The sequence below is a fragment of the Branchiostoma belcheri genome, unplaced genomic scaffold, assembly GCF_001625305.1.
Source record: "Branchiostoma belcheri isolate BF01 breed outbred unplaced genomic scaffold, Haploidv18h27 scaffold3, whole genome shotgun sequence".
NCBI lineage: Eukaryota > Metazoa > Chordata > Leptocardii > Amphioxiformes > Branchiostomatidae > Branchiostoma > Branchiostoma belcheri.
The window spans coordinates 4,393,350-4,408,659 of NW_017803909.1; the positions used below are offsets into that span (position 1 = coordinate 4,393,350).

At 41.8% G+C, this 15,310-nt stretch overlaps 2 protein-coding genes across 7 annotated transcripts in view; both read right to left on the reverse strand.

Annotated features, from left to right (window-relative positions):
- LOC109473631 (trifunctional nucleotide phosphoesterase protein YfkN-like) overlaps window positions 1-1,484 on the reverse strand; it is a 9,192-nt gene extending 7,708 nt beyond the window's left edge. The window contains exon 1 of the mRNA XM_019773565.1: window positions 1,360-1,484. Within this exon, the coding sequence (XP_019629124.1) occupies window positions 1,360-1,465 (106 nt within the window). The 5' untranslated portion in view covers window positions 1,466-1,484. The remainder of the gene's footprint in view (window positions 1-1,359) is intronic.
- A 1,919-nt stretch (window positions 1,485-3,403) lies between these two features.
- The window catches only part of LOC109473586 (vacuolar protein sorting-associated protein 35-like), a 24,187-nt gene continuing 12,280 nt past the window's right edge, over window positions 3,404-15,310 (reverse strand). For 3 of the 6 annotated variants that reach the window (XM_019773489.1, XM_019773488.1, XM_019773490.1), the window contains 14 exons: window positions 12,754-12,939; window positions 12,107-12,344; window positions 11,144-11,337; window positions 10,621-10,717; window positions 10,007-10,155; window positions 9,899-9,901; window positions 8,711-8,918; window positions 8,027-8,182; window positions 7,754-7,876; window positions 7,332-7,511; window positions 6,701-6,940; window positions 6,355-6,396; window positions 5,449-5,592; window positions 3,404-5,174 (listed from right to left, as the gene is read on the reverse strand). In XM_019773489.1, the coding sequence (XP_019629048.1) occupies window positions 4,995-5,174; window positions 5,449-5,592; window positions 6,355-6,396; window positions 6,701-6,940; window positions 7,332-7,511; window positions 7,754-7,876; window positions 8,027-8,182; window positions 8,711-8,918; window positions 9,899-9,901; window positions 10,007-10,155; window positions 10,621-10,717; window positions 11,144-11,337; window positions 12,107-12,344; window positions 12,754-12,939 (2,140 nt within the window). In that variant the 3' untranslated portion in view covers window positions 3,404-4,994. The remainder of the gene's footprint in view (window positions 5,175-5,448; window positions 5,593-6,354; window positions 6,397-6,700; window positions 6,941-7,331; window positions 7,512-7,753; window positions 7,877-8,026; window positions 8,183-8,710; window positions 8,919-9,898; window positions 9,902-10,006; window positions 10,156-10,620; window positions 10,718-11,143; window positions 11,338-12,106; window positions 12,345-12,753; window positions 12,940-15,310) is intronic. The other 3 variants (XM_019773493.1, XM_019773491.1, XM_019773492.1) reach the window with 2 other exon arrangements.

Sequence of the window (15,310 nt, forward strand, 5' to 3'; positions counted from 1 at the left end):
ATCACAACAATTGGCCAGTTTGTGTGATTTTGTAACTTGCAATTGTCTTCAATGTATTGGACATCGCACGCTTCAACAACACTGGCTGCATAGAAGAATAATTTAGTTGAAGGAGTTTTTGCCGTTTTGAAGTTTGGATCACCGCGTATCGGAGGGAAGAAAACAACCTTTCGCGGCCAGACTCCCCAGGCCAATTCTCCTCTTCTTTTTGCCGAATTCTACGATCCGTATTTCCGTAGAAAGACATGGTACAGGCTTGGTGAATAGTCTGTTGCTTCGTTCACTACGATAATCATCTTCACAAAAAACCTACACTATACACACACACAACACCCACCAAAACAATATCACACTGTCGAAGGCATGAGACCTCCGAACTCTAGTTTTGGTCCATATTATTACAACTCTCTATTTAAGGCAATGTTGTTTACGTTCTACCACTGCCTGTAGTGTTTGTGTACCATGTTTTGCCTTTAGCGAAGAGGCAAGGCAGACAAAGATTGGCAAAGTTTGGCAGGGCGTCACCATGAGACAGTCATCAACACGGTGTTTGTTACAGCCCGCGGTTTTGTCCGTTTTGTGGCGCTCCGATTCAGACGACTGTTTACATATTTAGTCAAAGGTAAGTGAGTCTTTAGATCTCCGTATCGGATAGTGCCGGCAGCGGTGGGGTCGCCTTTCCATGGCAGGGCCGGGGTCTGGATAAGGTTGCTATGTAAACTATTCAAGACAAAAGGGCAGCAGAATTGTGCCCAGTGCACATATACCTGTGACCCAGTACGGCCCTACAGGTGGGGCGGTTTAAATTTGCCACATGACAAACGTTATGGAATATGTTTGGACCAAAATGACACCCAAAAGTTGCATGTAAACATCGTGTAGGACTGTTAGGAATCGTGGTTGCTGGGTCATAACGTGTTTTATTTCATTCTTTAGCTTACCCAAAACATTCCCTACACAAACCTGTGCAATCAACCCCTAGGAGCAATTTATAGAAATATCTGCTTTGATCATTTGGCCTAGTTATACAGCATTTAGGCTTTTTAGTTGGCAAAGTACTACCGCTTGTGTTGTGTGAGACTTTGTCATAATCATATCAAGTAAAAAACGATTGGAACACCTGGTGTGGCTACTACACAACGTCATTTCCTCCAGAAATGTAATATTATATGTTTATAAATCAAACATTCAAAATTCCACGCCCAGTAACAAACATGCACAGTCTTTGATAGGGGAGAGAAAATGACGAAAACACACACTGTATTCTATTCAGTTTGCGAACATACTTGAATATTAGGTAGATATCTATATAATGTTTATCCATCGCTATACCATATAGTATGTAGATAAACAACTTACCATCGCCAGCTCCCCTGTGGTGAACGTTTAGCAGGACAGGTTCGCCGTTAGGAACCGGCCGTGGTTCCGTGGCCAAGGGCTGGTTAGAGCTCGAGCCACAACCCATGGTGGCGACTGTCACCAGTTCAAGTACGTAGAATATTCTACGGTCTTCTCTTATAAGAGTTTCCTATTGAGGTATGCCGTGTATACCGTATAGTGGTATACCCGCAGCGGAGGAATAAACTGTTCGTTGTCGTTCAAGTACGTACTCCAGAAACTCCCACGTCAGGTCTTTAGAGATGTTTGAGGGAGTCTTCCCATCAACTGTCAGGCGAAGATTCCCTCCTTAAACCCCTCTGATCTCCATAGACACCAGGAACACCTCCTTTATGCCATCATCAGCGCTTGTTCTAGTTACCAACAGCGTTCTAGAACGCAGCTCGGATATTTATCTTCAAACACACGATCCAGGGCAACTTGAAGATGACCGTCACAGTGGCAACGCCACACACAAAACATTCACCACTCTTTGAGTACACCCCCACCAGTAGTCCTAGCTGCCGGTATCTCCGCTGGCAAGACCGCAGCAGTACCGCCCTCTTACACAACGTCAGGTGTGTGCGTGGGACGACGTCGTCAGCGACGTAATCGTAGCTAGCAACGTCCAAGTCGGGAAACCCTGGCGCTCATTCTGATAAAACACCGACTGATGAATTCAGATGACGATTTGTTGAAGTTTACAAAGTCCGACTCCCAGTTGACAGATGTTTGTAGGTTTTAACGCCCTACAGGATAAACTCACGTGTGTAGATCCTTCACCTGTCGGCGCCAGGGTCAGGAACAGCGTTGCTAAGGTGAGGACGTATCCATTGGGTAACGGGAGACGCACGGGGTGAGGGTATTATTGTTGACATGCGTTGCGTCACCGTCTTTAGCGCACACTGTAACCCAATGGCCACGGGTGAAAAACACTGAAGACTGGATGCAAATCCTTTTATATTTGCCAGATAAACCACCAGTTTGTCATGTTCAAATTCCCGTCCGTTTTAAGGACCCACAGCACGAAAACAGACATTTAAGCAAACGTTCCGCAATATGTAAAGAAGTAGCAAAGGTGGGAAAATATTTCGGTAGACTTCACGACTTCGTAAAGGCCGCTAAAAGGCAAAGTCGGCATTTCCGTCACCTTTCAGTGCGCTTAAATACGCCGTAAATATATTTCGTATCTTAACTCTTCCTTTACATATCCGTAAATAAACTGTACAAGCGTTACTGTAACGTCTCAGCACACAAATGGTGAATGTCACTCACTGAAAGAAGCTCACCAGGGTATGGCTGTAAGCCGCAAATCAAAGGTTTTGCGCTCCAGAGAATAATAACACTACAGCCTTACTGGTTTTACGTCCTCTACAGGGAAGCCACCCACTGAAAAAAAGCTTAGCGGGACTGTAAGTTTTCTTCAGTTCAAATTTAACCCTTCTATTTATTACTCTACGCTTGTGACTACACTTACTAACGTGTCTGAATCAGGTATCACTGCTTATTACGAATTTCATTATCGCTACCATTACAACAACACAGTCTCCCAAGCAAAGCGTCTTTTTTATTGTCTGTGAAAATCCACGTGATGGAATACAGTGATGGCGAGTTTACTATCTTCTTCAATGTACAGCCAATAGTAGCTTTAAGGGTTATCGTCACAAGTCATGACGGAAGCCATTTTATACATGAGAGAGTGATAGAGAGATGGAGAGAGAGAGGAAGAGAGAGAGAGAGACGGGTGCTTTAACTGTGGCAAGCTGGGTAAAGCTGGAAAGGAACAGTCACAATAAAGTTGGCCCTAATTACCTGCTATCAATGAGAACACGTGAGTAGCTAGTAGTAGCAGTAGCTACTTTACACAATCCAAGATGCTATGTCGAAAACAGAAAACACCTTACGTTGATCAATACTTTAGGAGGTATATTGAATGTAAGCATTATTGCAATGACTGGACACATCAAGAGGATCCTAGCATCACCTCAGTTTTCAGTAGTAAAAGGTAGCACACTGATCAGCCACATTAGTGTCTTTACTTGTATTTTGTCTCCAGAACACATTAAATGTAACACAATGTCATCGGTATCCATAACGTTTCACTAACACTAAAGGATCATGATTTTATTTAATTTTTTTGAAACGTACAACTTCACTTGAAGAATAGCCTACTATGATCAATTGGTAATGGCAGCTCTTGATTGAGATATTGTTCTGCGATGTTACAGCAGTTTCACAGGATGGCCATTAGTTGTATATGTAAGCCAGTTAACATAAATCATTTATACATACAATGCTCTCTTATAGCAATATAGCCACTATAATTTTATTTGGTCAGAGCTAGTTGGTACACGTATATATGTTACGGTACAACTCAACTACAACTACGTCATCTATAGAAAGGGTTTTGTACAGAAAAGGTTATACCTCCACCTACCAAACATTTTGTCAAATTCAGGCTCTTTTGCTTTCAAGTTTTCACAATTATGCTTCTGTCCAGATTTGTCAAAAACAGCCTATTTTTTTTTACTTACACATTATCTTACAGTTTGAGCAAAACCCATAAGAAACTTGCATTTAGCCTTATGGATACGGGGAATTCAACATCTTATCACGGTTTGGACATGGGGAGATGCCAACTGTCTAACTTAATAGCCAAGAGTTCTTACCTCATAGTAACTTGTATCCTGTCTGTGAGATAAAATGTTTCAGCACAAAATGTAATGCATGGTTGACTATGTGTTTACATACACATGTGGTCCACAGAATCATCGCACAGACAACACACAAGCACCAATTGGGACCAAGCAGTTTCGAGTGCCTGCCAGTCAGTCTACACACACCCTTTGTAGTGTCTACCTAAGATGCAGCTGCAGTGTAGCAGCAGAGTGTCTGATCCCCATACAACAGTGTTTCCATTTCCTACATTTTTGCAGACTAGGCCCAATTTATACAAACCCATAATGGCACTTTCTTATTGCCTGCTTTAGCTGTGCCGCACACTGCAATGCAAACGGTTGGTGTTAATGTTATGAGACGGGGGCAAAAAGGGGTACAATTTCTGTGACCTATGCACTTAACTTCTCCTAACAACAAGGAGAAACACAAGAGGGAATGAACTATCTTTCAGATGCATCTCTTCCAGAAAATACATTGAAGTTTTTATGTCATAACAACGTACAACAATTCTTGATAGAATCAATTCTGCTAATACTGTATCATAGGTGACTTTCAGTGTTCCTTATTTCATTCCTGACAAAAAAGTTTTCATTTACGAATTGTTGAAAAAAAAGAGACACATTGCACAATCACTGGATGCTAATTCGTAAACTTTTTTGTGTGATTATGCATTCTTTATCTATAGCTGAATTTTAGCATGACCAATAAAATAACTTTAAAAGGATCAATGCCTGACATTCGAGAAGTGTTATAATTATAGTTTGGTTGGTCACTCAGGTTATGCTGAAGAAACAATCAAGAAGTGGTATTGTATTGGCTTATAGTAATAGAAGCAGCTCTGTGTCAGAGCTGGAATGACACTGGCTAGGTACATGTACCAGGATGTGATCATCCAACAACTCAGTAACTACAATTTTCACTTGTTTCCCCCACCCTGCCTAAATCTCCAGCCCTTGGTAGGACGGACCCTCCGACTCTGGTGAGGTTTGCCGCAGTCGCAAGTGCTCTATCGTGTTCTGAAAATGCTTGTTGATCTGATCCATCTCTTCACTGGAGTCCAACTCGGGCAGGTCTTCTCTTATTTTCTCTATCAACTGGTTCAGGACTTGGACATTAACCTGTGAAGAGGAGCACAGGAGTTAGAGTTTGCTTCACTGGGTGTCTGAAATATTCCTTGAGCAAAGATACTTAAGGCCACAGCAAGTAAATTTTATGGATGACATGCTCCCCAAATCCAATGCAATAGGGTAAAAAAATCAAGGCGGGCCCAAAAAAAACAAGATTCTTACATTTTTAAATTCTTAATCATAAACCAAACAAGAAATTGGCACAAAGCATGATATCAGAACACGTCTACTACATGACAAGGATAGAATCTGTCCTAAAACTCACTGCCTCATTGCCCTTCTCGTAGAAGAAGATGTATCTGTTGAGGATCTCGATGAAGAGCTGGACCTGTACAGACTTGTCCATACACTGGTTGGCAATACGCAGGCCCTTCTTCAGACACTCCATTACACGCTTACCATCCTGGAGCTGGGGGAGACATTCCATTATCAAACTTAACAACTTCTGACACTGATCTCTCTCTATGGTTTAACTAATGATGCATTTAATGCAGAGTCTCTTCTGTGTGTAGCAACATGATTAATTAGTCAACATGATTAACTAGTCAATCAATCATAAACATTAGCTCTGGGAAAAATGCAGGGTTAACTAGTAAGGTAACATTTGCAAAGCAAAATGCATAATGTTTACCTTCGCATATGGTCTGCTCTGTTAATTCTTACTCAAATACATTTATATACATGTATATGGTCAGACAGGAGTAAAAATCCCTCCTATTATGAAATTGCAACATGATGTAACCCAACACCAGCTACCATGGTGAGACAAATCAGGCCACTGGCCAGGTCAGAGGTCAGTGTTTGGAATGGAAGAAGAAGAGGAAACACACTAGCAAAAACAATATATTTTCCTTTGGTCATTAGTCATACTAGGAAATATCATTAAGTAAACAATCATTATCTTAATAATCATGCAGACATCTTAACAATCATGCAAACGACAGATGTCAATCACAGTGATGACACAGTTGACTTCCATGATCTCCACTCTGATTGGTGCATAAAGCAATGTGTGATCTATCTGATGTTCAGCATTAGTGATCCTGCAATCATCTCGGCATTAACATGAGTTAATTGATGGTGCTGTGGTTGAAGAGTTAGAATTACTGATTAGCATGGAACAATCAGGTGAGTTAGACTATTCCTGCCGACACTCTGCTCCTGTATTCACCTCTTTTGGTTCTCCCCTCTCAGGACTGGCCTCTCCGTTCATCTATAAGGACATGGGAAGAAAACTTACATCTGTTATGCTGAAAACCTGTTCCTTGATGGACATGTACTGACAACATTCATTAGAAGGAATGACTACATTTTTGTCACCAATTGTAAGCAGCTTGTGATGAATTTAACTGTGCAGATGAACAAAATCAGGCATACGCATACACAGGATTTAATATAATTCTGTACCTACAGTATATCCTTGATGTTGTTATGGTAGGGACAAAAGGCATTTTATCAAATAATCTGCATTGACTTCTGTTCTCTAACCACCAACAGAGCAGCAGCTATGTACACACCTCTGTCCCTTCCCCTTCTCTTGTCTTCCCTGACCAGAAGAGATGAGAACAGATGCTGACTCCCCTGCACTGGTCAGGCTTCTTCAGGAGTTTGGACGCTGCCAGCGCACACTGCGTCCTCAAGGGCTCATGGTTCTCCTCACCGAAACACGACATCCTCTCAAACGTGGCGATAATGAGCGTGATAGCTGCCAGCTGGGCTTTTGAATCACTGATCTCATCTTCATATAATGAAAAGGCCTGTTGGGATGAAATATGATCTTGATAAATTTTGAGCCTACTTCCTACAAAGTCATATCTAAGGTTGTACAAACTCACCACCTAATGGTACATCACCTAATTAGTTTTATCCTATAGTACTTTTTTGCACAAGTTTTAACATCGTTTAAAAGGACCACTTCCTGTTGCTGTTGTGGGAAATCATGACCCTAAAATCATGGCCATTATCCAGGACTATTACTTCTATTCATCCAAATGTGATGCCAGGTTGGTTTCCTTCTGATGATCAGTAGTTACTAGTTACAATGAATGTCTTTACAAAGTACCGGTGAACACAATGTACACACCTTTCAAACATTTCTGGCACTTAAATGTTGTACCTACATGTAGGAGGAAGCTGACAGTACCGTACCTGGGACATGAATTCATATGCAACAGTTTCGTAGTTCTCGAAGCCGACCTCGCCGCAGGCCAGCGCGCCCTGCAGGAAGAGTCGCAGCGGCAGCTCCGAGTACTCTGCCTTGATGAGCGCACTGATGGTCTGGTGGCAGAACTGGAAAATCTTCTGGCACTTCTTCTCCCACTTGTCATCCTGCAGAGAGAGAGGAAACTTGTAGTTAAAACTAGAAAGGTAACATTTGCAAAGCAAATGCATAATGTTTACCTCAAAGTTCGCATATGGTCTGCTCTGGTAATTTTTACTCAAGCAAATTCATATATATGGTGACAGGAGTCTAAATCCCTCCTGCTATAAAATTGCAAAATGATGTAACTCAACACCAGTTACCATGGTGACAGACGTCTGGTTCAGGTCAAGGGGTACTGTTCACTTACCTCCTCAGACATCTCCTTGTATCTGAAGGCCAGTCTAAAGGCAGAGAACACCAGGGGAGGCAGGGTGAACTTTATCCTCTTGTTGCCACCATTACCAAAGTGTTTTCTGGCTGAGTTCAGAATCTGTAGAAAGAAGAGAGTCACACATTCACACAGAGAAGGTTGTTGCTCTACTAAGGATGGGACTTAAACAGGAAACACACACTCATTTGATACAACATGATCTCTGTTCCTCAAAGGCTAGCTATCTACTGTGTTGTGAAGGAGTCTGACCATGTACTGCTGGTCGGGGTTGTCTGAGTTGAGGAGAGACATGAAGCGTCCCATCAGGTTCTGTTCCTCAGAGAAGTCCTCAGGATCAGGCTCCTCCTGGGGCTGGTCGGCCTGGTCCTGAACCAGCGACGACACCAGCTGCAGGATCTGGTCCGTCTGGGACAGGAGACAGGTACATTGTCAAGGTTAGTATAATAGCATGAAAGTTCATCTGTGGTGGTACAAGTCATTATGAAATAAAGACTAAACATAGACGGGGGGCGACACAAGTTATCTGGAATGAATGACCCGCTACTACGGTCACGTGTCTCTGACGTCACATTCCAAGAGTCCATTCCGTGAACAAGGTTGAAGGAGTCAGCTGAAAATTTGGGATAAGTCCCAATTCATTCCAATGTTGGCAATCTTTACAATGTATTTCATAAGGTTTACACGGTATCCAACCCTATCCAGTCAACCTATTGTAGTCCTACTCCTAGTGTTTAGTCTACTGTTCTCATGCCTTCGGTCAGTGCATTTCTCAATCTTAGCCTTACAGAGCATGCTGCACTTTCAGTTAAGAAGGTACAGTATGTAGCAATGATCAGGAGATATTGTCAGAATACTAGCAGGCTGTTTTCTGCCTGAACATCCAACTCAGTCGAGAAACTTTACAGGCAGCACAGTCAAATTCCAATGACTTACCTGCTCAGCCATGGGGATCTCTGTGCCGTGCTCCAGACAGTTGTTGACCACGTAGATGCTCATGTTCTTCCTGGAGTCATAGTCGAAGTATTCGAAGAGCGGGGCAAAGTGCTTGAGCTCCAGCACGGTCAGCACGTTGTTGTATGAGTCGATCGGAATCTTCAGCAGGCGCGACAGTTCTTTGGATACGGCACTGCTGTTCTCTAGGCTATAGATAATACAGTGGGACACTTTTATATGTGCACTGTTGAACTAGGTACCATGGTAATACCTTCTCTTGGAATAGAACAGAACAGATGCAAAGAGTGGTAGAAAGTTGCAGCAACATGAAGGTAGGACAACATAACATAAACATGGGAAAAGTGTTAGCTTTTGGTAATTAGATGGATGACATGCATGCACATGTAGGGACATGTCAAGACAGTAACTTGCAATGGAAGGTCTTAATCACTGTAAGTATCAACTGAAGAAATGGAGAGCATTTTGTTAAAATTGTTAGCATTAAAGAAATGTGCATGGATGATGATACTTTAGTACAGAGGTAAATTACTAACTTCTCTTTTTCTTCATAACAACTAACCAAATGACTATGACTTTTTTCAATCTATTTCTTTATCCAAGAATTAAAAAATCAAAGGGCATTTTGAAAGAAGTGCCTCAAAGTGTGGAAAGGCATGTTGCATGGTAGATGTATGAACAACAGTATCAGTAGAAGAGGTGCCCAAAGCAAGCAGAGAAGTTTTGAGAGGAAGGAAAAAGTCCAACTTACAATCTTGACAGGAGGGTGAGAGGTCGCGAAGAGCAAGAAGAGACGGCAGGGAGGGAAGCAGAAACAACACAAGTGATTCACACTGACGGCAACAAACACTTCTCCAGTACAGGAGGAAACAAGTGGCAACAATAACCAAACTTACAGTAGCAGTTCTACATGTACTTAAGCTGCACACTGAAGCACAATAACAGCCACAACATGACATCTATTAAAACTGTGACAAATTTCTTGATATCCATATGATCAAATAGTGGCATCAGAAAATTATCATACTAGGACTTTTCTTCCTCTATAACTTGTTTCCAGCTGAATTTTATCTCACTATGAAAAGTGTATCTCTTTCTGAATGTTCTTCTAATGATGTTGATATGTCCTTTTCTAGTCATGCTTCAAGACAGCTGATACATTAACTGTACAATCTATCCAGAACGAAATATTTTGAACTTACTTCAAGGTACATCACAGAGGTATGCCGAATTCTGTTGCCTTTAGCAAACATCTGAAGAGAGAAAAGTGGTACTCACTGTTCCAAGTTGAGCTTGTTGAAGATCTCCACGGTAGTCTCCAGCACCTTGTCTACATACTGGATCTTCTCAGGGTAACACTTCAGAGCCAGGTTGATGAGCGACACTTGGAGGGACACGATGTCTTCTGTTGGCATATCTTGTCGTGCCTGTGTACATTACGGGAACACATACATGTCACCAAACTGTTACTACCAGCCTCCTTTCCAGTGGTTCTTTCAACAACACCGCTACAGGTATAAGGCCCAGGAAAAAAATGTTGTGTTTCATGTTTCCTGACGACCGACCCTACAAAAAACTGCAGACCCTAGCCTTTTTTTGGGTGGACCCCTGCAAGGGACATAAATTTTTCGAGCTTATAAACTTTTTCTAGCTCCATAATCTGACACCTGAGTGATGAAACATTGTACAATTGGTTTTCCAACATTGACATTGAAAGTATAAGTGTCCTCATGCAAGTTTTACTTTGTTAAACTCTCTTCTATGAGTTGGATCACTAGAGATTGCCAAAGTAAAAAAAAAATTAAAAAATCCCTACCTACCAACCCTACTTTTTTCAGAACTGTAACAGCAAAGACAAAATGTTTTTAAGATTCCAAATTGTTTATTCCTACCTGTGTGACAGTTGCAACCTGCTGTGAGAAGATGTCAAACAGCTGGATGTCATTGGGGATGCCTGGGCCGTCATCTCTGTGTGCAAACAGGGCCAACCTGGAACACCAACATTCACATCACCCTCTCACAAAACATCCACATATCACTGTTACTGTATCTGTATCTGTATAGCCGGTATAACACGACTTGTTACACCTAACCCTTGAACATCTAAACTCTAAACATTGCTTCAAGCTGTCTAATGATAATGCTCCTACTGTACTTGGTGACAGCGATAGTGGTAGGAAAGAATGAGTTTTTGAACACCTTAAATCTTGGTTGATAACTCTGGTACCTGAAGGAATGTAATTGGTTGTTGTTATATTTTTGTAGTTACATTGACATGCAGAGTTATGTTCCAACTTAACATATATTATTGATTATCTCTACAAATAGCTTACAGAAGGTAATGAAACTACAGCAAGTGTCAAAGTTGGTATGTTCAGTGTATGTATATGTTAGATCTTGTTTTGACTGCCTCACCTGTCCACAAGAGCTATGATGATGTTCTTGACATTGACACTGGCGTGCAGCTCAGCACAGGAGCGCAGGAAAGGGTTGAGGGTCTGCAGGTGGAACTCATCAGGGAACACCTGTATAATACACTCCATGAGGTACTCCTGTGCGATGGCATCCTTACAGCTGACCACCTGTTCCAGGATACCTGGTAGCACCAGCTGCAGAGACAAGACAAGACAAGATACATAAGATGTGATAAAAAGGTAGTCCATGCTGTATGTACCTTGATAATAGTACCATATACCATACAGCAGTGTGACATCACATTGCCTTCCCCATCTAGCAATGCATGGCACTAAGCTACACTGCATACTTAGTTTTCCTTTGCACTTTGAAGGTCAAGTTTACTATTGAATGACAATGCTGGATACAATCTGCTATAATGTGTCTCCTAAAGGGCTCTAGCCAGCTCAAATTTTTTTCTGTCAGACTAGGTTCATGATCGGACCTGGGAGGAGAGTGCTCGCAATCTAGAGTGTCCGGGGGCAAATTCTGGCTTTTCAAGTCTTCAAAACTGCAATTTCCCACATTTTGAGAGGGAAATCATGGGGTTGTGAGTGGTTGTTGGTGGTCCTTTGGATATTTTTGTATTTTTACCCAGATTTTTGTCAACTTTGTCCGTCAAGGTTGATACATTTGTCTAAAAATGTTTCACAAAGTTTTGGTTTTCTTTCTTTTTAATGCCCATGATCATGATAATGATCATTCTGGCATACTCATTTTCACCTGAGTGAAGTGAGGAAAGTCATGTAAGGTGCCTTTCCCAAGGGCACAAGATCGAGTGACAAAGTAGAGTTCGAACCCGGGACCTCTTAGTTCCGTGCCGAACACGCTACCGCTATGCCACACAACACCACAGTTACTGCAATTGACACTTGCTGGCTAGAGCCCTGGTCTCCTAGCTGATTCATTCCACCATGTGGGTACCTTCTGGTATCTCTGTATGTTGACCTCCTCCAGCTGAGACAGGCGGACCAGGTTAGTTCCCACCAGGATGCGCAGCTCCTGACGCTCCTTCTCTCTCTTCTCGCGGTCGCGGGTGTGGCCCTGGTGCTGCATGCGTACCCACAGCTTGTTCATCTCAGCAAAGTTCAGCAGGATGAAGTCGATGGAGTCCTTGATGTCCCCACTTCTGATCTCCACCTCCCCTTCCTTCACAGGCTCCCTGGGGAACAACACATCTTATAGTTACAGTACCGATATAGCAATAAATGTATGTCTTTACAGGGCAGTAAGTTAGAAAAAATTACCTGCTCCCTGTCATTTTAGTTCAATTCTTTCAATTCTTAAGACAAAGTTATCACTTTGATAAATAGAACCCTTCTAGTTATCACTCTGAGAAATAGAACCCTTCTGTGACTAGTTATGAGTTTGATAAATACAACCTTCTACTTATCACTCTGATAAATACAACCCTTCTAGTTATCACTCTGATAAATAGGACCCTTCTATAGCCAGTTATCACTTTGATAAATGAACCCTTCTAGTTATCACTCTGATAAATAAAACCCTTCTCTAAATAGTTATCACTTTGATAAGAGGTTTAAATCACAAACACAGTGCAGCTGACTCACGGGTCCTCGTTTGGTGGGCAGTCGGGGAGGCTGTTCCTGGTCATTTGCAGGAGGTAGTTCCTGAGGAACAGGCCGCGCAGGGGGTGCTGCACGCCACGGCACATCTCCACCAGGTCCTTCAGGATGTCCTTACGACAGCTCTCGTTAGACTTGATGTACACCACTCCCACCGTGATCAGGAGATATCTGCCAAACAAAAAGGCATATTTTTATTAAATAATGGAAGCTATCTTCCGTGAATAATTTCATCAGGTTGGTAAGTCACTGGTGACTGTCACCTTCCTCAGGGCAATTCTGACTGGTTCACATTGCACTGCAGCACAGGTGTCGCTGCTATAGATGCATTCCCAAACGTAAAATATTTACATATCTACACATATGCGTAGTTACAGGGAATTGTATCTACAATGCGGTCACAAACGAACAGGAGTTGGATATATACATAATTGTGGTCAGTTATCTATCTATAGCATTGACACCTGTGCTGCAGTGCAATGTGAACCAGTCAGAATTTCCCTGATAAAGGTGACAGACGGTCACAGAAACGTTGGCTGAATAAAAGACTTGGTTGTGTAAAACGAGTCTCTTTACTCTGTGGCAACTATCATTTTCCACAAAGTTGGCTAATTGAGGTGGTCTGGATTATGGGATGTGAAAAAAAAGCATAAATGGTGATGAAAACATCGAACTGTCAGGCAGAGAGGTGGTCTGAATTGTGAACGTAAGTGAAAGTAAGGGAAGAATATTTTACTGCCTCCCTTTTTTCAAATGTAACAGCCGAGCTTTCCTACAAGACTGCATGAAAGCATCATAGTACTGCAAAACATGTCACTTTAACATAAAAGTATTACGTTTTTCCCTGTACATCAAACTTTCAAAGAGTCGTTGGCTTAAAAAAACATAGCATCATGAATAAGTGCCTAGGCAAACAGCAGTAATAACTGTTAAAGCCCACGCACACTCACAAATTAGAAGCCACACTAGGTAATTAGGCAAGAAGCTGTGTGCTGTACGTAATGATAGAGGACGTCCTGTAGTGTACATCACAGGGCTCAGGATGAGGGAAGAGGTGACAGGAATAAGCTTTAGCTTTGCCTTCTCCCAGACAGGGCTTAAACAATTTCTTAATTTGAAATGCTAACGTACATCATTGCTATTCTGTAGAGGCCTCCGTTGATGTACAACACAATTTTTATGCACCAAGGAGAAATAAAGAAGTATAAAAGAAATGGTGCAAGTAAAAGGTTCTTTTTTTCTAAAAGGCTATGGCCTGGCAAAATCTTTTCTACTAACATGAAACTACCTGTCTAATGCAAGAAACAGTAAACTTTTACAGCAGCATTGCATCAAATCAAGGGTTATAAAAGCCAGTGTTGCAGGTTCAAATGAAGACCTGATCATGAATTATTGCAGTTGCCCTAGATCAGAGTCACAGTATGAGAGATGTAAAATTACAAACCATCTCTCAGACAGCCCACATGATGGGATAGCTGTACTATAAGTCATCAACATGATACAACTGTGTGGGTGGTGATGCAGCATTACAATCATCAAATACTGGTTCTAACAGACACAGAGGTCACCAACAACATGCTTTTAGTGACCTTCTTCCCTCCTACCCTTTACAACACCATATTACATCAGAACATTCTGAGAATGTTGACTTGTACTTTGCCCATCTGTTGCATTTATCTAGAAGAAAACCCTTCAACGGTCCAATATAGCGTGGAATACTAAGTGTAGAAAATGTAGACTAAATGTGCATGTATACCAACTACAAAACCTAGCTATGCAGACTTTTGTATCAAATTAATTGTCTTGAAGACATGAATGTGGTTGGTTACATATCCTGTTACCTTTTGGTTTACTTTGATACTAGTCTGAGTCTGTGCATTAAACAGTACCCCTAATGGTTTCAAATCAATCCTTGGCAAAAAAAAGAGAACATTTGATCCATTTGAGCCCATCTGAATGGATTATAGGGTACGTGGGATAAGTGTCTAAAGCCGGCGTCTTCACAGCGACTCCCATCAACATGAGAAGCACATCTGAACGCCAGCACCAGAATGTTCTCCAATGTGCAAATGAGCGAGGTCTAACACAGAAGTAATGAGACCATTTCACACTCCCCTGGGCTGCCAAATCAGCCAGGGATGGCCAAACACTCGCAGACGGCTGACCAGGACAAATGGTCTGCTTATTTCCAGAAACTACCTGATTAGTTGGCAAGATGAGACCACAGTGGGCAGTCCCAGATTTAATGAGATTTCTTCCAGTCATCTATCCTTGAAAGCTTTCTACAAGTGCCTGAAGCAACAGGTATAATGAAAAAGCAAACATCTACAGCGACAATATCCTTTGAAATCCTGACTGAATACCTGAACTCAGCAGGGCACTGTGAGCTAAGCATTGTGAGCTCTGGTGCAGAATATGAATAATAAAATTCATATCAATCTAATCTAACAAGATGATATCTACAGGGGTACCAGGGAAACATATGCATGCATTTATTACACAACCAGGATTGTTTGAAAGGCAGATAGAAATATTTAATCTA